Here is a 26,513-nt window from a genome sequence, read left to right as displayed (position 1 = left end):
AGTATGACCAATTCTTAAATATCAGGTCTGATTGGATTCCCTCTTACAGCCAAGGGGCTGCAAAGCTCCATCAGAGGAACAAGACTGACTAGAACCAAACTCAGAAATACAATGTTGCACAATATATCTGCTAGCTGTAATAGGCATTTCACTTCCATGTTTTAAACTAGACTATAATTGTGCCAGCTGTGATTATATGAATGTTTCCAGGAGTGCTGGAGTTGCTGTCACTACTTCTTGTGAGACTGAATTTTAGAGTTTAAGTATGTGCTATGTGAAGGCAAAGTTCTTCGTTTTTTTCTGTTCTGAATCTTCAACATTCAGATTTACTGGATGTTCAGATCTCATGAGAAAGGGAGCAAGGTTCTATCTATTCACTTTCTACACACAATGTGTAATTTTCTACACCTCTATCCTGTCTTCTATCACTTGCCTTTTCTCCAAACTAAAGAGCCCCAAATGTTGTTATCTTTTCTCAAAGGGGAGTTACTTCATCCCGTTGATCATCTTGGTCACCCTTTTCTGAACCCTTTCCAGTTTCACAATATCCTTTTTGAGGTAAGAGGACCAGAGTTGTACAGGGCATTCCAAGTGTGGTTGCACCATATATTTGTGTAACAGCACTATAGTATTAGCAGCAGCTTTGTTTTGGGTGCCTAATGATTACTAGCATGCAATTCATCTTTTTCACAGCTGCCACAAAATAGTTCAGCATCTTCACTGAGCTCTCCACTACCATCTTGAGACTTACTGGTAGAAGTCTTAATAAGTTGAAGTAATAAATAATAATAATAATAATAATAATAATAATAAAACAACAACAAGAAGTAGTACCTATAAGCTCAGCTGGTTTATTTGGTCTTTTGTTGATGAAGGTCTCGAAGGCTTCTTTCATGGCATTAACAAACTTCTCGTTCTTCAAAAAGCATATGTCAATTATATGATCAACTTTATCCTTGAAGTCTAGTAGCTCTTGGACCATGGTTTTGTCTTTTTCTGGATTGATTACAATGGTGCTGCCGAATGCCTGCAAAGGAGGAAAGTTATTTATAACACACTTTTCGAACAAGACCTCGTGCGTAAGCACACACATTGCATGCTTTACACAAAAGCAGTATGCACCAACCAATTTATTGCCTATTTCATTACACTCTGCCCTTTATTCAAGGAGCTCAAGGTGGTGCACATGGTTCCTACACCCCCATTTAATTACCACCACAACTCAATGAAGCTGGTACAAAGTCAGCCAGGGAGCTTTATGTTAACTCATGAAGATTTTCGGAATGTTAAGTCAAGAAAGAGAATGCAATGGATCCAATAGAGATGATGGCTCCCCACTGTGCTTGCAACAATGCAAACTTGTTCAACCTGTATTTTTGAAAACTATGGTGACAGCTTAACCAAATGATTTGTCACATATGGCTTATAAACCAAGATTTTGCAGTCATCTTTCCCCACTTGGTCCTCCAAGTTAACTTTTCAAAATAAGTCCCATATTGATACCTTTATATATTCAATCCATTGCTGCAAGAGAGCTTGCACTCCATTTTTCACCCTACTGAACAACTGATACAATAGAGACAAATCCTGAATTCGATTTTCATCCAGAAGGTGATTTAAACCTGCAAGATAAAGATGTGTTACTCCAAATGAAACAAATGCAACTGAGAATATTTAAGAAACTACAGGTCTAAAAGGTGAGGAGGAGACTGAATGCGAGACAACAGATGAATTGAGAAACCACATTGGATGAGACAGTTTTCAGAAGTGAGTGTCTTAAATCTATTGCTGAGGCTCCTGCCACATCATTTCTAGTGAAGAATGATTTTTTTAATCTTTAAAATGGGTTAACATTGAAAAAATGGTGGCAAGGTTGGGGATGGGGAGGAGAATAACCATGTACACCTTCACAAACTCCTAGGATAAAGAATGGGATAAAGCAAAACAAACACTTCCATTCTGCACAGCTACAGGGAGCAATTTCAGTTCTTTCACACACCCTATAATAGTAAGCAAAATGTGATTTAAAAAACACCCCCTTTCTCTCCACCAGCTTTGGAACAATGATGACAGCATTGCTAGATGTTGCTCTAGAGTCTCATGGATAATGCTTCTGTCTGTATCTCATGCACCCAACTCCTACCAATATGGGTTACAGGCTCTCTAGTAATCCTATGTTAACTGCCCTTCAGGAAAAGCAGATTTCATTCTCTCTTTGAAAAGCATGGTGTCTTAAACATCACGATTTTAAAAGGCCAGAAAGCAAAAAAAAATAGTTTATCTCACCTCCACTGAAAGTTGACATCCATATTGCCTTGAAACTCTTAATGCCATATAGGGTTGACAAGTCTTATCGGACAACCTATACCCATCCTTTTTCTTTTTCTGTTCTTAGGAATATTATGTTTTCATTCTGAAACACATCTGAAGGCACTACAGTGGCTCCTTAGCTAGAATGAAGACAGGACTTGCAAGCAGGGGTGTAGCAAGGGGTGTGTGTTGAGTGCAGTCTGCCCCAGGTGCAATCAGGAGGGGGGTGACAAAATGCCGGCTGAACTTGTCTCTGAATTTGTACTTGAGGAGAAGGGCACACAAATTACCTCAAGGAACCGAGTGGGGTTGAGACTGAGTTGCATCATGTGCAGTTGACCAGGACAGGCCCTGCTCTCCCTGCCCATGCCCCACCCTCGCTAAGCTTGGCAAGGAACCGAGCAGGGTTGAGTTGCATCATGTCCCCTTCCCACCTCCATGGCCAGGCCCTGCTCTCCCTGCCTGAGCACGTGCTGGGATGGGCCCCCGCAATGGAGTGGAGGCAGCGGGGATGCCACAGAGCCCTGTCTGGGGGTGCCACTGCCTGCTCCTCCTCCTGTGCGCCCTTGCTTTGCGCTTCTGGGGACACCAGCGTCGCGGGGGGGGGGGCCTCAAGGCAGGCATCAATGGTATATTTGCCTATTGGTGTGACATTGAGGCTAAAAATTAACTGAAACCCATTATTTATTACCTTCAACTGGATTTATAACTGGATTGTGAATACACCTTGGCTGGAGTGGTTTAAAGAAGATTGAGTTTGTTTTCAAAGTATTCTTATAGATAAATTGGAATTTTAAGTTTGGAACAGGCTAGAGAAGCTGAAATATCAATAAGGACTAGATACGCCTGTGTCTTTTTGAAAGGAGAAACTATTTCTACAAAGATTGTTGGGAAGGTGGTGCCAGGACCCAGGCAGAATCTGGGAGCATCTGAGAGCCCCTACCCTGCCTTCTTAAAGTTGGAAGCCAGGTGTGCTTATAAAAATGCTTGGAGAGATAAACTGAAACTTTAAAGATCAGAACAGGTCAGAGAGGCTGAAACATTGAAAGGACTACATATGTCTATATTTTGCTGAAAAGAGAAACTATAAGGATCTTCAATTGTCTGCAACTCCTTATAGACATTTCAAGAGAATTGGATGAGTGAGAACTATCTACTCTTCCCTGGGAAAATAAGTCATTGCTTATACTTTCTGGACATTCTGTTGTTTTGTGTGTGTTCTTTTTAATGTAAATATTTGTGTATTTTGAATGTTAATTGGAAATCTGGATTTTATTTTAAACTGTATATGTGTAATGGGTAACCGGGCTGGAGGGAAAGTACAGGAAGTGGTGTTTCCTGGGAAAGTGGCATTGACAATGTGTTACGGTACTGTAAAACTGACTGTTCTGAGAACCAGGGAAGGCAGAGTGAATTATGTTAATTTCACACGGTCCTGAGTATTTGGAGTCGTTTAAAACATGTCAAGGGACAAGGTTTGCTTGGAATTGAGGGGACTTTTCTCTGTGTGGAAAGAAGAATTGATTAAAGAGATGAAGGAAATTTGGGATAATTTAGCAGACAAGATTCGAGCCCGAATTGATGAAAATATTGAAATGGTGCCAGAATTGACTACTAAGATAGAACCATTGATAACAGAAGCAGTGAATGTCTTGAAGCAAGGAAGGGAGGAAATTAGGGGAAATGGATGAGACTAATATGAAAAAAACTCAGGAGACACGCAGGGTAGATACCGATGGTAGGGGTGGGAAGCAGGCAACACTTGAGGAAGACTTGATGGTTGAAAAGAGGTTGAAAATACAGTCTCTGAGACAAAGAGGAGCCTGTGAGGAAGGCGAGCACAATCTTAAACATGAGTCACCTTCCAGTGAAATATAAGTGTGCCAAAGCTAGGAAAAAGAATGGGAGATATTTGTTATATATGTGCAAAATAATGTAAATAAATAGATACATTAGCAAGCTTGGACAATACACTTGCAATCAGTAGAGATTTGGATAAAATTAAGAAAATAACAATGGATGAAGTATGAATTATGGATATGCAGAAGAATTTTGTGTATATGGAACCAGAAGAGGGAATGGAGGGAAGTCTCAAGGTTTAAATAACCTCAAAGATAAGGTTTTGAAGTGTTATTGCTGTATGGAGACTGGGAGGGGGGAATTTACTATTTTTACTCTTTATTTGTGGTTAGTTGTGGAAATTAATGGTTAAAAAACAATAGGGGAGCTCCAGAAGCTGACCCAAGACACTGGGTGTTGCTGGCACTGGATCTGGGCTGAATGTAGGAAGCACCTTTGTTAAAGTTGAACAAAGGCTGCTGCAGGGATACAATAAACTTTATGCAAGGCAGTAACCTCAACTAACGTTTTCTGCTGATGGAGCACATAGTGACTGCTAGCATGGCAGGGCTTATGGGGCAGCCTGTGTCTTGCCAGACACCTCCAGCTGAATGTATGAGGTGGCAGGGGAGGGGAAGCCTCTTTGGATTGACCCAAACCATGGGGTTCAAGTTACAAGAAAGGTGACTCCGACTAAATGTCAGGAAGAACTTTCTGGCAGTTAAGAGCCGTTTGACAGAGGAATGGTCTCCCTCAGGAGGTGGTGGACTCTCCTTCCTTGGAGGCTTTTAAGCAGAGGTTGGGGGGCCATCTGTCTTAAATGTTTGAATTGAGATTCCTGCATTGCAGGGTGTTAGACTAGATGACCCTTGGGTGTAGCTTCCAACTCTACAATTCTGTGGCTATATTCTACAGATTCTTAGGTAGGAAGCTGCCTGTTACTGAGTCCATCCAGCTCAGTACTGTCTACACTGACTGGCAACATTGTCTCTCTAGGTTCTCTCTCAGCCCTACCTAGACATGTTGGTGGGTGTTATGGACTGGCTGGACTCAGAGGACTGGTGGGAGGCACCAGCTGGCGAACCCCCAAGGGAAGAAGGCTCAGAGCCCAGGGAAGGGTAGCAGATGATGAATGGTCAGAGGGATAAGAGGGAGCAGATGGGGAGGAGGAAATGTTGGAAGCTGGAGAGGTAACAGGCCTTAGTGAGCTGAGAGAGTCTGTGGCAGAGCAGTCCAGAATCAGATCTACTGGAAAGAGTTGGTGTGCTCACTAGGCTTGGACTCCTGAGCTGCTTATTTCCTTGAATAAATTAACTTTACTGGAGCCATGTGAGTTATTACTGACATGCTCCTGGCACACACACCCTGACACTGACTGTGGGGATTGAACCCAGGAGCATCTGCATGTTCACTGGGCTGTTCTCTCTGCTGTTCACTGGGCTGTTCTCTCATCTGGCTACCTCTCCACACCAGAATACACCTGGTCAGTTCAGGGTTTTGTATTCTGTGGCCATCATCACCTTCCCTGCTAAGGCCTTTCTAGGAGAAAATGGCAACTAAAATACCATACAAACTTCAGAAGAGCCTGCTGCTGGATCAGGCCAGTGGCCCATCTAGTCCAGCATCCTGTTCTCAGTGACCAACCAGATGCCCCTTTTGGGAAACCTGCAAGCGGGATCTGAGCACAAGAGCAGCCCTTTCCCTTCCTGTGGTTCCCAGCAACTGGCATTCAAAAGGATCACTGCCATGGAGGCAGAGCAGAGCCATCCTGGATGGTAGCCATAGGTAATCATGCCCTCCATGAATGTGCCTCATCTTCTTATGAAGCCATGCAGATTGGTGCCCACACCTTTTGTTTGGCCTGAGACATTTTTCTGCCTGTGGCGACAGAGAATCCTAGAATTGCAGGACTGAAGGGACCCCAAGGGTCATCTAGCCCACATACCCCCCTGAAATGGAAGAAGGCAGCACACACGAACACAGGTTCCATGTACGGAGTCCAGCTGGAGGGGTGGCTGGGTTTTATTCTAGCTCCACCAACTCTGGAAGTTGATGTGATTTCAAAATTTGCAGAGAACAAAGTTAGGAAAAAACAGTTTTAAGTGCTTCTGCTCACAATGTTAAGTAAATAAACCAGAAAATAACACTTGCAACTGTCTTTCTTTCTTTTAATAATTTCAATGTGTGTGTGGGGGGGGGGGGGGTTGACAAAAAAAAATCCCGCACTGGGTACCCCGACCTTGCTATGCCACTGCTTGCAAGTCCCCCTTGTGTATACTATTCAGTGCTATTTCATGAACTGGGTGGGCAAGGGGGATTTTAGAACCTGAATGGGTCATTTCTGTTTAGTATAGGGAACTGAAAGCCCTGAAGAAGCAGTAAGAAGAAAGATTTATATGAAGAAAGATAGGTTACCTTTCTGTAGAATGGCTGTTAAATGTTCACCTAGCAGCTGTTTTTCTACAGTAGCAATTAGTGGTTTCCTATAGGAAAAAGTGTTTAGAATTACATTCCTTTTGCTTTGTTGTTGTTCAGTCGTTCAGTCGTGTCTGACTCTTTGTGACTCCATGGTAACTATTTTCAACCCAACTGGAACACCAAGATGCTTCAAACAATAACATTCCAAATTACTTGTTAACAATGTGTTTATGGTCCAGATAGTTGGGGTGTGTGTGTTTGTGTGTGTGCATAAAAAACTGCTTTTGGTCTCTCCTGTGTTTTATATAAAAGCAGATAAATCATCCAGAGCAGAGGTAGCCAATGCAATGCCCTCCCGATGTTGATGAGCTACAACTCTCATCATCTTTGACAATTTATTCCCAGAACTTGTTTAAGTTTTGCATGGTTTTAATGGTGTCAACTCTTGTCTTTTCTCCTGGAAACTATGTAATTTCTGACAACTGATGTGAGTGTGGCCTTGCTTGACATTATTCTTTATGTCTAGGAAATTAAACCACACTTTGGCAAAAAGAAATGCTGAAACCAGGAGGCCATATTTAACATGTTTAACACACCAGGTTGAGGGAGTCCACACACTTACTGCGTGCTTTGATCCAAGTAAGTGATAATCCTGTCTGCTTCTTCTTCCAAGCGTTTGTTGACATGATGGAGGTACTCTGGAACCTGACAGATTGAATAAATTATAGTGAAAAGTTAAATAAGGTGAGAATGGCATGTCCTTTATTGGAAAAAAAAATGTCTGAGAACCAAATTGGAGGGGCTTTATTATATCTCGTCGTATTATTGGTGAAATACTTAATTGTAGCCCATGTCAGCACAGCAAAACAAGTCTTGGGAGACACTGTTCTGCTCTCATTAAGCAGGAGGTTAATGTCCCGATGGTGCCCATGAGCAATAAGGTAATAAAATACCTCTCTTTCTTGCATAAGCCTCTGTCCTTCCGCTGCATACAGGCGATTTGTTTCTTCTAAGAATCTATGTTCAAAAGAATCCTGATAAATCTGGGGGAAACAGAAATGGGTCATTTGCTTAGGATGCTCTCACAGCTTACTCTGACATGATTCATTCATTCATTCATTCAATTTATTTATTAATTAAATTTCTATACCACCCATCATCAGAAGATCACAGGGCGGTTTACAACACAACACAACACAACACAACACAGCGCAGCGCAACACAGTGCAACACAGCACAACACGTACAGGTTCAATGTGATGGGGCATCCCTTGCTTACCTGAAGATCTGAAAGCATGCTGAGAAGGCTGCGAAGAAGGCTCCTGTCAATAGCCTCGCCGCTCCTCTCTCGTTCAACCAATAGAAGGATGCCATCAATGGTCTTGTTTTGGACCTTCTGATCACTAATTATATGAGTCCTAAACAATTCTAGCCCCATATCCCTGGAAACAAATAAATCATTATAAGGAAGCAGAGGCCAACACAAAGAGGCAGCTTTGTTCTGCATTTATTTTGTCTAAGTGCTCAACTCCAGAAGTAATCTACAGGCCTAAGCAGGTATTACTTTCTGAATACAGCACAAAAGAAAGTGAGTCCTTGGCTCTTTCATGTGTATATGACCTAACCCAGCAAGCCAGATTCTCATAAAGGGTTCAGAAACTAGTGCCTGACCAGGCCTTAAGTGATCTGTGTAAATGTCCATAGCAAGCTCTTGCCCCAAGGGTGGAATGGGCCCATTTTACCTGCACATTTTTCCGAGAACCCAAAAATGTGTGTAAATGCATTTAAGAGGCATGTATATATGTATTCATATTAACTGGATATACCTACTCATATGACCTGAAATTTGGATAAATATACATACTGGGAACTCTTCCAGAGTTAAGTTGAGAATGGGATTTAAAAGATTAAAAATAGGCAGTTGGCTGGGGAAGAAAACAACAGGAGTGCTTCCCAAATGTAATACTAGTAGTAAGTTTAATACAAGCAATAAATAGATTGGAACAAAACTTAATAGTTCCTTTCACGAAAGGAGTCCTTCTATAAACGGTATGATAAATTGAGGTCCAACCCAATGTGCACCACTTATAACACTGATACTGCACTGGGAACACAAGGCTCTAAACCAAACTCTGACACATTTTGTTCCTGTAAAAGTCACTGAGGAGATTTTAAATAAGTACACAGACAATGAGTAGAGTTCTGGAGGGCATAACCCAAAGGTCCTCATTTTGTTAAGCATGCTTAACTACATGGTTAAAAACAAAAACAACCAGTGAATTGTTCCAGGCTAGCAGCATTCTACTTTGTATCACCTGTTTTAAAATTTCAAAACTAAATTGCTATTTGCTTTTGCCACTGGCCCGTTTCATAGTAAAGGATAATTAATGGTTTACCATGAATGCGTCAACCTGGATTGTTTTGCTTCTCACTGTGAGCGTGCAGAGGAAACAAACCATGATAACACCTGCTCAGCATTATACCTGAACCAGGCATTGTTGTGCTCACGCAAACAGTGATTAAAAACCAGGAACAAAAGAAACAATGCTAATTGTTCTTTGTTTCTCCACAGTGCTGGTGGAGAGGCAAGACGCAGGCATAAATGGCTTGTGTATGGCTTATTGTGATGTTTGAACATGGTGCCAGAACTCATTGAGACCCTTTTGCCAAGCTGGTTCCTGATGGCTCAATTGTTCCCAACATGTAGCACTGCTGCCATTCTTGGTATCCAACCAATATGCACAGTGACCTTGTTCACCATTCTGGAGATTATTGATACTTTCCAAATATGAACTTGCTTTAGCTTAACTTTAGCTTTAAACTGCCACACACACCTCTGGCTGGTCGGAATAGCAAATAAAACATATATACCAGCCATGCTACAAAGATTCTCTATTCACTGTCGGTTCACTGTGACACTCAATCACAATGGAAGGGAAGAAAAACTGAATCTACATTTTTGACAAAGCATTTGGAAGTCTAAAATCAATACTTCTCTTTTCATTCTCACCAAATTGATGGCAGCATTGAATTTTGAAGAACGTATGTTCGATCCAGGAACAAAAAGATACTTCTAATCATTATCTGTAAGGGGGAGGGGGGAAAAATGAAGCCATAAACATTTTGACATAAGCAAGATCATTTTTGTGCACTGATCCTAAACATATTACTTGGTTGGAAAGACCACCAATTTTAACAGGACTTGCTTCCAAATATGACTTATTGACTGCAACTTTAGAAAAATCAAACATATGAATTGACTGACTCCTCCCTCTTGCTTTACCATGTTCCTTAAGATGAATGGTGCACATCCTCTTACTTGCCCCATTAATGTGCAGGTTTCCACAACCAGGACAGGTTAAGAGACACGCAAAAGCTGCTGCACTTCCCGTCACTTGGGGAAACTTCATTCCTTCCAGAGACTGAGGTGTTGGCACATTTTAATCTAATTCTTCATATAATATCCTGATGAAATATTTCTTTAAGCAGGTTTTATGGTGCTGCCCTTTTAAAATTACTGAGGCACATTGCAAAAAGGGTTATCTTCCTAAGGGACCCCTAAAAATTATGTAGCATAATGTACCAGATTTGAAGTGACAGAAACTGTCTCCAAGAGTTGCGAACTGAGTGCCTAGATGTCAGGACACAAAAGCAATACAACAAAAATAGGTCCTAAATATATTATTGCTAGCATCATTTCCTAATATTGGTACAAAACAAAAAATAGTATTTGCCTAAATATCTGTGAGCAGAAAGCATTTCTCTCTCTGCACAGCTAATGATCTCCCCTGCCTCCACATCTATCTGTGACCCCTGGAAAGCTACTCAAGATGGTTCCTGTTCCAACTCGCAATGTAGTTTTCAGGAAGTTGCAGGTGTTGGTGGGGGGGGGGGGCATCTGGGATCCAAGTTCACAAAAGTATTATTTGGAAGGAAAACAAGCCTTACCATTTGTCTGCAGTGGTCTTGCCAACATTTGTCTATTTTCTTGAGAAAAAGAACACTGTCCAATGAATCCATGATGAAGGAGTTAAGAATATTTAACACAACAACTGGGACAACACCAATGCCTGATGATATTGTTCTTTTGCGTCATCGCTGCAAGATTCATTTGAAACAAAAGAAACTGCCAGCTCTATTTTAAAGCCTTTGTTTTAGGCTACGATGTGACCATGAAAAAGTTGATCATGTAAAATCAGCTAAAGGCCAAGAGACCACCATTCTAATCTAACGGGCTACTATGTTAATCAAACACTTGTGATGACACAATTCCATTGAACTCAATAGTTTTAAAGTTATGAAAGAACTTACCTTGTCTTTCAAGTTAGGTGTCCACATTTGATAATACCAATAATTCAAAGCACTGTGATCTAGTAATATCATAAGCATACACACAGCCTCAGGGGATATGAGCACCAAACCTCACCTACTTCCCAGTACCTACTGTTTCAAAAGACTATCCTAGATGCTAAACTGATTTTTAAGACTACAAGGATGTAAATATCCACCCTGAAGTTTGACAGGGAAGATGCTCAGAGGGAAAAACAGAAGAACACAGATGTGTGTATGTATCTGGATTTCAGGCATTATAAAAATGAAGTCCACGAACAAACACTACTCAAAAAGGATATTCTCTGAACTGATGGATCTGTGCTTTGATATGGTCTTCACAAATCTGTCTTAACTGCTTGTATAAATTTGCAGAAATTTTATATGAGCAGAGATTTTCAACAGCCTAAAAAAAGGAAAAGGAGGACACATGAAAAGAACTCCACCAACATTTGCAGGACTCCATCTACAATTCACAACTTTTTCTGTACATGCCAGCTCTCAGAAAAACACAAGTCAAAATGATTCTTCCCAGCGAGTTTTTTAAAACATGCCTATCTGATGTGGGGGCATCACTAGACAATTAGAGATCAAAGTTAAGGGTGGTATTCAAAACTAGACCCACTCAGATTAGACCCAATTAAATGAATATGACTAACCCACAAGAGTGGCTTTTCAGGAGATGCCAAGAGCTACAATGGGCGTGGGAAATCCCCAGTATGTGAATGGAACCCTGCTCACAGGTCTCAAGTCATTTGCAGCTTTTGGATACTTTCTGCACAAACACTACTCATTTAAAATGGGACCCCAAAGATCTGCCTCTCAATTTTGCTGTTAGTTCACAGAACAAAAATACATTCCACAATGCGCTGCAGTTGCATTCATGCTCCCCTGGGCAGAGTGCCTTTCAGCTGACTGAGCTCATTTAATATAACTACAGTAACATCATGAAGAAGAAAATGGAATAAAACAATGGAATACAAGACTATCAAATGAGCAACATTTTAGACAAAGAACTCTGCCATTTAAAGGACATGCAGCCCAAACAGGACCCAGTGATGAAGAATGCGTAGCCTTAATTTTGCTTACCATAGATTCACAATTATAGTTCAAACAAAAAATTATTTGTACACTACTCTAAAACCAAGGCTGCAATTTTAAAAACATCTACTAGTAAGTAAACTGCATTGTCTGCAACAGAATTTACTGTTTTACTGGCTGTTGAAACCACAAGGAATATATTTTTTGTGTTTTATTTTAGGTGCTGTATTTTAAAATTATTCAAATGTCATTTCAGTTGCTTGCTGGTATATAGACACAGTACTCATCAAATAAGAACACAAAGCACTTATGAACACTTCAACTGCACTATGTAAATACTACAAGAAGCCTCGAAACACCTTGAAACATGGAGAACATGTGACCCGCCAGATGTTGGACTCCAGCCACATCAGCATGGGCAATGATCAGGGATTATGGATCCGATAATCCAGCAACACACGGAAGGTCATATATTTCTCTTCAACCCCAATACCTTAAAGGCTAACAAATTTATTGTGGCATAATCTTTTGTGGACCAGAAATATTATGCCATAATACATTTGTAAGCCTTCAAGAGTCTACAAGATTCTTTTGTTTTGCTACAACAGTAATATAGCTACCCATGTGAACATTGTCTATAAATGCTAAGTACCCTCATCAACTAAAACAAAGTCTATGTACATGTTAGTTGCATTTGCTCATATTAATTCTAACCTCCCGCCCTCCCCATGTTAAAGTATAGTGATTGTAAGGACTTCAGGAAAGAAATCTTTCTTTTGTTCACGTCACTTGTTCCTTTCTTCTGTGAAAGCACCAGGTCCACTGATGAAGAAGTTTAAATAAATTATTATGGACTAAATTAAGAAAAACCTTGAAACAACCCTATGAGACCAGCTTGGAAAAGGAGAGCCAAATTTATTCACTAATCCTACATTCAGCACATTTGAGAGAAGGGGACTGGTATGAATAAGTTCACCTCAAAGATCTACTAAGGGGGCTTGAAGAAGTGGGAGACCTAAATAATCTAGTGTTGCTTTTGCCAGCAGGGGAAGTAGTGCACTAAGAAGTTTATTGCTGATCAAAACAATACTCGTAAGAATCTTTTTGAGGAATGTGGGAGAAAAAGATCTTGTTGCTGTGGCATACATAATCGTGCATTAAAATGCACATTTGGAATTGGATACATCTACCAGGCAGCTGGTCTTTAGCAGAACAATTTTATCAAGTATTCACATAACCAGCAACATATATTACTATTTTAACACATGTTAAAAATAGATGCAAATGAACAGTGTCAATAGAAAATACAGTTACTTTGCTGTAAAAATATCTGGTGCTAGCTGAGATCACTTTGAACACATACTCGAGAGGGGTCCCCTAAGGCCTTAACCTTAGAAGCCTGACAGATTTCCACAGAACATACATATAAAAATTTACTAGGATATCTTACCCAAAGATGTCAGAAGGACTGGTTGAAAAGTTTATCCCCAAATAACCCTTAAATGAGCTTTTAAGTATCTTCCAGAAAGTTGTTCCTACTGGTATGCCACAAGGCTCATCTATGAAATGTGGAAGAGTGGTTATCTAGTCCAAGCTTCTGTTCAGTGAAGGATCCACAATGCAAGATGAAACTCCTGCATCCCAAACAGATGACCACCCAACTCTTGCCTTAAAAACTCCAGCAAAAGGAGACCTGCTACCTCCTGAGGAAGTCAATTACTCTGCTAAATAACAATTATTCCCTAATGTACAGCTGAGAAGCTGAGAGGCTCTGCTGTGACACACTGACTAGACCCATCAAGCCTTCTCTCCCTCAACTGTCTTCTGGGGGAAGCCATTCCATCAGAATGCCTCAATGGGAAAGGAAGCAGGGTCAGTCCATTGGCTCTGCCGGAAGCCCAGCATCAGGCACCACCTGCCTTTGAACTGTGCCGACAAGTCAATATAGGAAAAACAGTCTAGAAATTGGTGCCAGAGTTTTTATTTTTATTTTCATCTTCCATCCTTTTCCTTTCCCCCTTGTGTGTTGTGGGGTTTGTTTGTTTGTTTTCTCAGGCTGTAAACCTGTAGGTATAGAGTGTCTTGTTTTGATTTTATGTAAGTCGCTTTAAAGGCCTTTTTGGCTAAAGAACAGGGTACAAATGCTATAAATAAATAATAAAGCAGAATGCCAATTGAATGCTTCGATAATTAATTCACAGTAATTGCTGTGTGCCAGAAAACACAATGCATTAACATTATCAATAACGTAGCAAGACACCCTCCTCAAAGTGAGGTAAGAGAAACATGGTGATAAGCCACAAGACAATTTGCGTGGTATGCCTACCGTTCAATTTCTAGTTACTCTTTCTTTTAAGGGACTCCCAAGGAAACAAGAGGAAAAGATGTTTAAGGTTCTCCCATCAGCTGCAAAGCTTGGGATATGAGCTACATGTTAATCAACCTAATACAGTATTCTCCCTATCTGAATTCAAGAGTTGACAAGAGTTTTCGTAGGCCATGTAGTCCCATTCCCTGCTTGAGGCAGAAAATCCAGAAGAACATAGGAACCAGTCTTGTATATAGTGAGATCACTGGCCCATCCAGCACAGTAGCATCTACACTGACTGGCAGCAGCTTCCTAGCATCCCAGGCAACATTCTCTCCCAGCCCTGTCCAGAGATGCTGGCCTGCCCAGCCAGTGCCTGTAGAGTTTCAACAATGGAAAGCCTATCTTATAACTGGTTCTATTGTTGAATTTCTCCAACTATTAAGATGTTTCTCCGAATGTTCAACCAAAATCTACCTTCTTTAAACTTAAGCCAATTAAATCTAGTTTTGTTTTCTGCGGCAAGAGATTCCCACATGCCAATTAGAACAACAGCTCTTAGAAGCAAGGGATGCCTGCTCGAGGCCATTCCAACTCCAACTATGCAATTGTAAAATTTGGACTTTACTCCATGTGGAAGTTATGTCAGATGTATGTGTCTATGAGATTTGTATCACAAGCAATAGGACTTATTATTATTATGTTACTGTATTAGCATTTTATGTATTTTTCACTATACATTGTTTAATCTTTTCTGGCTTTTATTGTTCTGCTGTATCTTATCTTGAGACCTTTATGGGTAAAAAGTAATTAAAAATATTAACAATAATTGAATGTTGTTTTTATATTTTAAATGTTAGGAACTTTTGACCTGAACAGCCATGCAACAAGAAGCACTCTAACAAGATCCTTCCCACCCCCATTTTAAAATGGCAACATCAAACAGCCCATGTTTCGGTCATTATTTTTGTTCAGTCTTTTGCTTATACTATCCTATGGAGTAATGTTCACTTCTTAATAGTGATAATAGTGATAATTTAAGAAATAGTTCAAACCCCCCATTAGGTAACAAGTACACTTAACAAGTGATATCCAAACAGCAGTTTCAAAGATTCAAAATCCTACACAGTTATTAACCGGAATAGCTACAGAATAATCTACATTAAGAAGACCTTTGAAGGACGGGTATTGAACAAACTGGATAGGAACTGCATGCAGAGTAAGAATCTTTCCTTTGACAGTCACAAAACCCAAAGTAAAGGTTATCTTTCCAAAATCAGTGAAGATGCAAAGTAATTCCATAGAAGCACACATAATCAGATTATAAAGTCTTAAGCAAAGGCTTAGTGGGTCTGTGAAATACTGTGTTTCTACAGAAAACTCAACAGTTAACTGGCAAAACTAAAGTGAGAGAGAAAAAACATGCATTCAAAATAAGATAGGAACAGATAGGGAAGAAGGGATGGTAAGTGATAAAGAAGATGAGGTAATCCTATAAAATACTGTATACACGAAAATTATACAAATGCTTAACTCTGCATATAAATAATGCTTCTTTAAGGTAAGGGAATCTGTTACAGTACTTTTAAGGCAACAAAGAAAAGAATAAAATTCTTATACCAAGCATTTGTAGTAAAAGGCACTACTGAAGTTATGACTTTTGATTTCTTAAGTGTGCTTCCTATAAAAACAAGCAAAATCCCAGCTATTCAAGTATTTGAGGCTGAAGTTTGAAACATTCCAGCATTGCTTCCTGCTTCTCTATAAGTAGGTAAACACCACAATAAAAAAGTCAGCAAGCAACTTAAGTTCCCCATTTTTAGCAATACTGTAACTTGGATCTACTTATGACAACTTGCCTTTCTAGCTTTTTTCAAATTACGTTAACTTTACCTATTTGAAGAACAAACTAATAGTAGTACACTAATTTACATTCCCACTAGCATCAAAAGTATTTTGAGTGCTGCAGAGCAGTGGATGACCTCATGTTTCTGCAAGCACCAACAATTCCTCTTAATGTTTTATGTTATTTTTTATGTTCTATTATATGTGCATACATTGCTGAACACCATCTTGATACTTTAAACAAGTGTGCAATATATAATATATACATATATTACTTATAAATAATATCAAAAAATTGGGGGAAGTTCTACTTGAATTTCATGTTAAAAGAGGCTCCTTGCCTGCAATGTTTCGGCCTCACAATAGGTCTGTGTCAGCACACTAGGAACAAGAAAACTGGGATGGAAGTGGTTGTCCCAGCAATAATGTTTCCCTGTGAGGCTTATCAGCCTATCTAGTACCCCTGAAGATATACTTCAAACTGTACTTTGCCCCTTTCTGAACAGCAAGAAACCTAAAATTGTGGCAAGTCTTCACTGTTTTGTTAAAGTGCCACTACAAATTCTAGAGTGGCAGATCCATGCCTGAACCATAGTGAATGTACCAGAAAAAAAGCCATTCAGATGAACATCTGAATATTTTACTGTGTTGATGGAAAAGGTATATATGGCTTAATGAATTTGTGAAGGAGCTCTTGTTAGTTTTCTGAAGTGCCATCTGTCCAACCTGGTCTTCACTGAGTGATTATGGGTCCTTATCCACACTTCAAACCAAGATAGTTTGAGGCCCTAGAAAGTGGGCTAAAAACCTCATGGATGTTTACAGTCTAGTACAGCTTCACCTACATTATTGAACGCTACAAGTTTTGACACTTACCTGATAGAGCTCTTCTAAGTTGTACTTAATTGAAGTACTGTTCTGAATAGCTTCTACAGCTTCCTTCAGTTTTTGCCAGGTTTCATCTGTGTAATTTTCAGGCAGTTTAGGTTTATCTGCAAGGTATTAAAAATTAGTGTCTTTTACAGCAAATATATAATTTAAGAACGTAAGAACAGCCTTTCTGGAGCAGACCAAAGGCCATTTAGTGATCTTTCAATAGTGATCCGCAAGATTTACTTCTATGTCAAAACTCATAATCAAGGAAGCATTTGTACTTATGCCTACATACAAAGAATCCCTCTAGGAGATGCTCAACATACCAGTTTCTGCCCCATCAGTAGCAAAGTCACAATAGTGACTTGCAAGTAAACAAATGAAAACTAGACATTGTCTCTGTATACAGATCTCTGCTAAACTGACCCATCAGAATGGTGAAATGGTTGAATTAGGGATGAGCCAAATGGATTGCAGATCATGGGGACTTAGCCACTGAACTTGACAGTTCTACTAAGTAATAATTGACCAGTACAAAACTAGGTTGCCTTGGATTGCCAATTACCGCCCCCCTCATTCAGAACTAAAAAGCATTTATGCTTTAAAAAGTCGACTGCTGTAATGTATTGTGTACAAAGCTTTCTTGATTATTTTTCAGAATCTTCAGTAGACAGACAATGCAGCAGTCTGCCTCATGAAACGAAAATATCACAAGTAGCACATTACACAAGTATTCCAATATGCAAGTCTTCAAGGCAGGATTCAAGGTACTAGCTTTTAGCTTAAAGGTAAAGGTAAAGGGACCCCTGACCTAAGTTAGGTCCAGTCGCGGACAACTCTGGGGTTGCGGCGCTCATCTTGCTTTACTGGCCGAGGGAGCCGACGTACAGCTTCCGGGTCATGTGGCCAGCACGACTAAGCTGCTTCTGGCAGAGCAGTGCACGGTAACGCCGCTTATCTTCCCACCGGAGCGGTACCTATTTATCTACTAGCACTTTGATGTGCTTTCGAACTGCTAGGTTGGCAGGAGCAGGGACCAAGCAACAGGAGCTCACCCCGTTGAGGCGATTTGAACTGCCGACCTTCCAATTGGCAAGCCCTAGGCTCAGTGGTTTAGACCACAGCGCCACCCGCGCCCCTCGGCTTTTAGCTTACCATGTTTTAAACATTATATCCTACCGGTACTTACGATGTGGATAAGATTCATTCCTCGTGTCCTGCCACAATTTCATGGATCAATTTTAAAATGCCCCTTAAGCATACCATTTGTGTGGAGTTTCAAAACCAAGCATCATTCCAACATAATGTAAGATCAAACTGATTAGTAGCCAGGGCTAAGCAACCCTGGCTATAGCAGTAGATTTTAAATCTTGCATCATTCTCTACTGATTGCTTTTATAAAGTAGATGCTAAAAACAGAAGTTTAAAATTAAAATTTAGATATACTATCTCCACCATGATTTGCACAATGATACACAATAAGCAGCTCTTGAGGCACTGTGCACATTCCTCATGTGGCCTGAACACCAGATTTCCAGTACAGTTTATATGCTAGCAGATGATGTTCCCTTTCTAGAGTTACCATTTCAGCCCAAGATGTATCCTATCCTCATCCACAGACATTTCTACACTCTTCCAATTGTGGCAAGAGTGGTATATGCATAGCTGTCAACTTTTCCCTTTTCTTGCGAGGAATCCTATTCGGAATAAGGGAATTTCCCTTAAAAAAAGGGAAAAGTTGACAGCTATGGGTATTACAGCAAGGAAAGGAAGAGAAGCACAGACTAAATATGCAAATTCACAATTCATTTTTGGTACCATTAATTTGTCAGTGAGGCATTTGCCCAAAAGAAGCATAAAAAGAGTCAAATGGATGCTTAGTGCGAACTGGGTTTATATACGAGTCAGGAAATGGAAATGCAAGATTCACATTTACCAGTCAGAAGAAAAGAAATGAGTGGAAAGTGTCTGGGAAAGGCAAACACGGTTTAACAAAAGACAGCTTGACCTGCATGTTAAGGGTAGACAAACAGGAATGTGTGTATGCTGGTGAGGTCAAAATTACAAAAAAAAAAATTATAAATACAAAAATAAGGACCATCTGTATTGTTTTTCTTTTGTAGTGATGGAAGTTACTTAGAAGTAAGAAACAGCCAATATACTCTATCCTTTCCTGAAGTAAGATACTTCCTTTAAAAATAAGTAACAGTTAATTAACTTGATTAAAAAGCAGAACTGTTTTGAGACAGATATTTTAAAACAAAATATTTTTCTAAAGAGACATAACAAAGCTCTTCAAAGCCAGAGATTAATACAGTCGCACCTTGTGTTACGAACGCTGTGTGTTGCGTTTGTCACGGGTTACGAACCTGCCGAACCCAGAACGGATTACTTCCGGGTTTGGTGGTTTGCACATGTGCAGACGCGTCAAATGACGTCACGCACATGCCCTGGAGCCGCCGAATCGCATGAGCATGCGCAGACGTGGCGCTCGGGATGCGGACTGCTCATGATGCGAATGGGGCTCTGAAACGGATCCCATTTGCATCCAGAGGTACCACTGTAGATCAAAGCCTGCTTTATCACTTTTGGTATGTGTATATCCATAAACTTCCCCCCTTACTAATAATATAATAATAATAATTTATTATTTATACCCCGCCCATCTGGCCGGGTCTCCTCAGCCATTCTGGGCGGCCTCCAACAAATACCAAAATACATTACAGAGTCACAAATTAAAAACTTCCCTAAACAGGGCTGCCTTTAGGTGTTTTCTGAATGTCAGGTAGTTGTTTATTCCCTTGACTTCTGATGGGAGGGCGTTCCACAGGGCGGGCGCCACTACCGAGAAGGCCCTCTGCCTGGTTCCCTGTAGTTTTGCTTCTCGCAGTGAGGGAACCGACAGAAGGCCCTCGGCGCTGGATCTCACTGTCCGGGCTGAATGATGGGGGTGGAGACGCTCCTTCAGGTATACAGGACTGAGGCCGTTTAGGGCTTTAAAGGTCAACACCAACACTTTGAATTGTGCTTGAAAACGTACTGGGAGCCAATGCAGATCTCTCAGGACCGGTGTTATGTGGTCCCGGCGGCCACTCCCAGTCACCAGTCTAGCTGCCGCATTCTGGATTAATTGCAGTTTCCGGGTCACCTTCAAAGGTAGCCCCACGTAGAGCGCATTGCAGTAGTCCAAGCGGGAGATAACCAGAGCATGCACCACTCTGGCAAGACAGTCTGCGGGCAGGTAGGGTCTCAGCCTGCGTACCAGATGGAGCTGGTAGACAGCCGCCCTGGACACAGAATTAACCTGCGCTTCCATGGACAGCTGTGAGTCCAAAATGACTCCCAGGCTGCGCACCTGGTCCTTCAGGGGCACAGTTACCCCATTCAGGACCAGGGAGTCCCCCACACCCGCCCGCCTCTTGTCCCCCAAAAACAGTACTTCTGTCTTGTCAGGATTCAACCTCAATCTGTTAGCCGCCATCCATCCTCCAACAGCCTCCAGGCACTCACACAGGACCTTCACCGCCTTCACTGGTTCTGATTTAAAAGAGAGGTAGAGCTGGGTGTCATCTGCATATTGATGAACACCCAACCCAAACCCCCTGATGATCTCTCCCAGCGGCTTCATATAGATATTAAAAAGCATGGGGGAGAGGACAGAACCCTGAGGCACCCCACAAGTGAGAGCCCAGGGGTCTGAACACTCATCCCCCACCACCACTTTCTGAACATGGCCCAGGAGGAAAGAGCGGAACCACTGTATAACAGTGCCCCCAGCTCCCAACCCCTCTAGCCAGTCCAGAAGGATGTTATGGTCGATGGTGTCAAAGGCCGCTGAGAGATCCAGCAGAACCAGGAAACAGCTCTCACCTTTGTCCCTAGCCCGCCGGAGATCATCAACCAGCGCGACCAAGGCAGTTTCAGTCCCATGATGAGGCCTGAATCTTGATTGGAAGGGATCCAAATGGTCCGCATCTTCCAGGCGTGCTTGGAGTTGTTCAGCAACCACCCATTATTATTATTATTATTACGCATACGGATATCAAAATTCACAAGAGAATGTTAATATCCACCATTCATCCTAAGGTGGATTGCAGCAGTTGCAACATAATATTAGAAACAGTTTAAAAAAACTAACAACAGAAATAAGGTTGGTGCCCTGAGGTCCCCCGTGACATTTTTGTTTTTTTACTGCAGCAAATTAACATTACTACCCCATTTGAAGTTACCGCTACCTAGTTTTGAAACTTTTGATTAGGAATGGGCAACCTTCCCACTTCTCAGATCTACCAGTACTTTTTTTTTACTAGACGCCCAAAATTTACCAACCAGAGACAAGTGCAAAAGAGGTGCAGTTAGAATTAAAGAGCAGGGTGCCTCTGAGCACATTCTGAGCCTAGGAATTTCTTTTCAGAACCAGAACCAACAGAGCTCATTCTATCTAAGGAGAGCTACAACCCCAATTTAACACTCCCATTACATCTTGCTTAATAAATCTGAGTGTTCAGGCAAAAATCTTCTTTGGCTTCCTCTCATTCTCCATCTAGCCTCCTCCATGTAATATGTATGCTGATTACAATAATAATTTTAAGCTTTTTACTTGGGATTCAACCAAACATTACAGGAAATATTTGAAAGGTTCTCAGACTATGGACACACACATGCCTCGGGGAAATACAAATTTCCAGAAATGATAGGATCCTCTCATTTCCTTCCTTACCATCCAAGATGAATGTCTCTGGCAAACAACAGTACAAGATTCACGTTATATTTGTGGAAATGATTGTATTCCTACAGTTTTATCCCAAACTGACTGAGAAATAACGAAACAGCTGCTACCTCATTCAAATGAAAACTTCCAGTGTATGATTTTAGGAGAGGTGAAGGATGCTCTGCCCTGTTCTGTACCAGCACTGCATACTAGTACTTCAGAGTAGGGATCCTCACATGCAGCTACAGGAAATAGCATACAACTTTGTTCGAAAATCTCTAAACACTTGCTTATGGGAAAGAGTTGTAATTTCACAAATATGTTTAAGAAACAGAAGCATACCGTATGCATCAATCTAAGTTTTTCTAAGCTGCAACTTAAAAATAGTCTGTCTTCAATATTATATCTTTTTGTCACATTTTTAAAAGCTTCACATTCCATTTAACTCTAGAACTGCAGCAAGAAAGGGGAAACTGGAGCATGGATGTATAGTGAAGAACTGGGGATATGTTGAGGGGGACTGGTTTGATTTTTAGTGCCATTGGAGAAGGAATGAGAAATTCCTGTCCCTCCCCTCTGCAATCACCAATTACAGAGAGAGTTAACTAGTCAAAACATAACTTTTTCAAACCAGCCATATGAATGAACACCTGACTTTTTTTTTGGTTTCCTCTAACAAGGGATTCCATGGCAGAGTGGTGAATATGATCCCACACCCCAAAGATTTCTGCACAGTACGTGCCATCCCTCCTTATGTAGATACACATTTCAGAGATAAGGAATGAAAGAACCATGTTACCTTTAAAGTTCTTGATCACTAACTTCTTGGCTGACCCAGGTTTACTGTTGGCAAAACTGGAGACGGTGGAAGAGGCAGCTTTGGTCAGGCCATTTGCGTGGTGTCCCACAGCTACTGAGGAAATTAAGAGGCTTTTGTTTTTGAACTGCTGCTGCTGCTGGTGCTGCTGAGAAGAGGCAGCAGGTGACGACGATGAAGAAGAGGAGGAAGACTCTTCAGCCATCTTCACATCAAGTCCCAAAAAATCCAAGGAGTCCTCAAAGCGCAACTTCTTCTGCAGGTAATGGTTGGAAGAGGCAACTCCTGATGAGGAGGAACAGGAGGCAGAGGTGGCAGGGGTGGTGGTGGTGGTGATGGTGGTAGTAGTAGTAGCAGCAGCAATAGAGGATGTGGAAGAGTTATTTCTGGGAAGAACGGAGGAGCAGGAGGTGATGGATTCAACCTCTTCTCTATCGGTGCTGCTGCTATTACTATTTAGCTTTCTCTTCTTGGAAGAAGACGAGGTGCCACCACCACTGCTGCTGCTGCTGCTGCTGCTGCTGCTACTACCATCAGTGGTAGATCTGACCTCCTGAGCCGCTGCTGCTGAGGGGTTGGGGGAAGTGAAACCTGTGGGAAACATGAACACCACAGAGGTGAGCAGGCTGAAGGGCATCAAATCCTTCTGGTGTGACAGGTAGGCAGAGCAAGTTGCGGAAGATCTCTGCCTCGTCAGTCCAGGCAGAACAAGTGCCTCCTTCGCCAGCCGGTTCGCTTTTCTTCTCTTCCCTCTCAGGAGGAAGGGAAGCCCTTGCCGGCCTTCCCTTCACGCCTTCTCGCTTGGATCGAGCTCTCAGAAAAGACGTCTGGCTCCCGGAGAGGGGAAGGGCAGCTCGGCCTGGCCACCCTACCCCGGACTCCCGCGAACCTCTCTCAGCGACTCTGTCTCTGCCCGTCCCCTCGATTTCTCAGCTCCCGGAGGCGGCCAGGGTCCCCTCCACTCTCTGCCTCGCTCTTTTTCCCGAGATCACCTCTCTTCCGAGGAGGGGCGGAGAGGGGAGCTGGGCTCCCTTTCCCGCTCCCTCTCTCTCTCGTTTCCCCGCCACTTCCTTCGCGGCCGGGAGAGAGGAAAACGAACAAGGGAGGCCGCCGCGCCGCTTGTTATTGTCAATACTACAGGCACAAGAGGCAGGGAGCCCAAAACATGGCGGCACATCCGGTCGCTGGGCATGCTGGGAGACCACCCCGCCCGGAAGCTCCGAAAGGGGCGGCTGAGGGGCTCTTCGGCAAGAGGAACTCCCACTTCGGGTGTGGGGAGCCCGCGGGGGGTCAATCCTACCCACCCTGCCCATTTCTCTCACTCACCTGCTCGCCCACTCGCCCCCCGAACAGGCCCCGGGCCCCAACGTTCCCCCCCCCGCTACCTGGCACCCGCTTTTCCTTCTGCCCTCTGACCTACCGGAAGTGATCATGTTGCCGGGCGGCTGCTGCTGCTGGTGGAGGCGGCGGCGGCGATGACGGCGGCGGCGGCGCGAGTCCTTCTCGTGCCCAGCCGCGGGGATCCGGGTCCTTGGGGAGTCTCGCGCTCCAGCCTCTGGGGATGTTTCTTCGCGGGAAGAGGCGGGGTTGCCGCCTCCGGCGTGCTGCATCTCCTCGGCGAAGTGTGCTGGCAGGTCTCCCGAGCCACGCCGCTTGCCCTGGTCCTGGTCTTGCTGCGAGCAGCAACTCTTGATCCCTCCTGGTCTTGGTCTTGCTGCTTGCAGCAGCCCTTCTTTTGCCTCGCTTTCCCAGCGCCCCACACCCTCTGGGTTTATTTATTTATTTATTTATCTATCCCTGCGGGCTTCCTTGGCTTCGGGGTTGCCTCACGCACACGCGAGCGGAGGAGCTGGAGCTCATTGAGAAACAACCTCTCCCTCTCACTGCTCTCTTCTCTCTGCCTTTTTACAGGGGAATGGTGAGGAAGCGCGTGTCCCACCCCCTTTATTTCCTGGACAGAAATTGGTTGAGGGGATGGTCCCGGTTCCCGCCACGCCTCCATGCTTTAGGTTTTTTTTTTATTGCAGTTCATGAGCAACGTTAAGTGCGCCTTCACTTTTCACCTACATTTAAAAAATAAAATAATAAAATAATAAATGCACATATCATCATCATGAGCAGGAGGAGTGGGTAGTTGGCCTTGGTAGATAGTTTCGTCCTCCTTGCTGGCTGGTGGCTTGCGTTTTTTATAATTATCAGCCTGAAGTATAGATCGTATTTGCATTAGGGGAGGTGAGGAGTGGGATGGAAGCATTCAAAATACTAATCAAAGGGTTAATACAAGGGCAGTAGAACTCTGATGTCATACATCTGAGGCAGTTATGTCAGTGTATACAGTTATGACAGTTATGAGCAGCCTTTTGTGTGAGAGCAGCTGAAGTGTTGCACTGCTGTTTGCCTCAGAGTTAGTCTGTAACAGTATTTATCTTGGATACAAATCTATGTAAGATGTATTAGCAACTTAAGACCTATGTGCATTTTATGTTTTAACCTGCAAGTGCACTAAAGTTATTTGTTATTTAAACTTTAAACAGGGAGTGTCTTCTGTAGCTTTTATAGGAGTAAAAAAATAGAACTAGTTAAAGGGCTCTTTTCCACATAATTCTGTAGAGTCTTAATTCCCACAGTGGGGACATTTAGGTAAAATATATTTAATGTTATGTTTAGTTTGTGGAGGAAGAAATCATTTCACAGTGGATCCTACCTGTGCATTGTTACAAGAATTTAATATATAAATTAAATGTACAAGGCAAACACGTACATAAATATATAAACCACATGTCTGAAACAGTACAGGAAGACAGTCCTGAAACTATTTTGACTCTCCCAAACTGACCAAATGTTTCTCTGCAAGGAGGGAGGAAAGGAAAAAAAACCTCCCCATTTTGTGTGTGTTCACAAATCCTGCCATAAGAGCAAATTTAAGGTGTGAATAGGGTGAGTCTGTGACCTGGCTCAGGAATTAAGTATTTATCATTACAAAAGAATGGCCAGGCTGCCTGTGTGATGCGATCAGTGACCATTGATAGGTTTTTTGCCAGACAGGATTTTGCTGGAGACCACCTCTTTTTGTGATGTATGTATGATGTATTGGGGTGGTAGTCTTGGGCTACACCCCTTCTGTGATGTATGTATGATGTTTCTGGGGGTAGTCTTGAGTTTGAGGGTGGGCAATTTCAAAAGTCTACATAAGGGCTGGCACAGCTTTGTTCTGGGTTCCTCCTCTTTCCTGCTTGTGGTGAGTGAGGACCCTGTTGTAACAGTTTAATAAAGATCAGGCTTAATAGCTGCTTTGCTTCTCAATATTCTCTGGTTGGCCTCTGTTATTTTCTCCTACCGATAGGGAACCCATTATACGGGTTAATGAGGAATTTTTAAAAAGGAAGCATGATTAGCATTTCACTCTTGTTTACTACAGAAGGCAACTAGATGACTCTTGGAGTAAACCAATGCTACAACTTTGTGATTCTACTAGGGCGGAAAAGCTGGCTGTTGGTTGCTGTAGAGGACAATGAACTCACAGTATGCTACGTTGTATATTAATAACAGCATTCTACAATGTGGACCTTCACACAACAAAATGGCACTGCTCCCAGACATGTGAGGTATTAGTAAGCTTAGTAAAACCATAGAGTTTACATAAATATAAAAGAAATATCCTGAAGGAGCACTTCAGAATAGTAAAATGAGGTCTGAGCATGCTCTGTGGTGGTGAAATATTGATTGACTTGGAAGTGTGAGGAGGAAATGTAAGAGTGTATTAGAAAAAGTTATGATTGTCTGAATGGAACTCTTGAATCAAAGGCATTCTGCTCTGCAGTTCTTTGCTATATATCTCACTTTGGGACCTGGAAATCATGTCATTTGCCCTCTTCATGAGTACATTGGAAGCTATATTATACTGAGTTAAATCATTGGCCCCTTGAGCTGATAGGAGTTGTAGTACAACAACATCAGGAGGAACAAAGGTTTCATGCTCTAGATGATGTTTGGACTACAACTCCCATCAGCCCCAACCAGCA

At 42.1% G+C, this 26,513-nt stretch overlaps 1 protein-coding gene across 2 annotated transcripts in view; it reads right to left on the bottom strand.

The window, feature by feature from the left end:
- CUL4B (cullin 4B) overlaps positions 1-23,328 on the bottom strand; it is a 31,056-nt gene extending 7,728 nt beyond the window's left edge. Inside the window, exons 1-11 of one of the 2 annotated variants that reach the window (XM_033137054.1) lie at positions 22,474-23,328; positions 16,967-17,082; positions 11,199-11,302; positions 10,516-10,585; positions 9,578-9,651; positions 7,847-8,009; positions 7,521-7,610; positions 7,190-7,272; positions 6,565-6,632; positions 1,504-1,622; positions 835-1,027 (exon numbers count right to left, since the gene is read on the bottom strand). In XM_033137054.1, coding sequence (XP_032992945.1) covers positions 835-1,027; positions 1,504-1,622; positions 6,565-6,632; positions 7,190-7,272; positions 7,521-7,610; positions 7,847-8,009; positions 9,578-9,651; positions 10,516-10,585; positions 11,199-11,302; positions 16,967-17,082; positions 22,474-23,128 — 1,735 coding nt within the window. In that variant the 5' untranslated portion in view covers positions 23,129-23,328. The remainder of the gene's footprint in view (positions 1-834; positions 1,028-1,503; positions 1,623-6,564; positions 6,633-7,189; positions 7,273-7,520; positions 7,611-7,846; positions 8,010-9,577; positions 9,652-10,515; positions 10,586-11,198; positions 11,303-16,966; positions 17,083-22,473) is intronic. The other variant, XM_033137053.1, reaches the window with a different exon arrangement.
- Between the last annotated feature and the right edge of the window lie 3,185 nt (positions 23,329-26,513).

The sequence above is a fragment of the Lacerta agilis genome, chromosome Z, assembly GCF_009819535.1.
Source record: "Lacerta agilis isolate rLacAgi1 chromosome Z, rLacAgi1.pri, whole genome shotgun sequence".
NCBI lineage: Eukaryota > Metazoa > Chordata > Lepidosauria > Squamata > Lacertidae > Lacerta > Lacerta agilis.
Note: the sequence above shows the minus strand (reverse complement) of the source record. Positions and strands in the feature narration are given on the sequence as shown.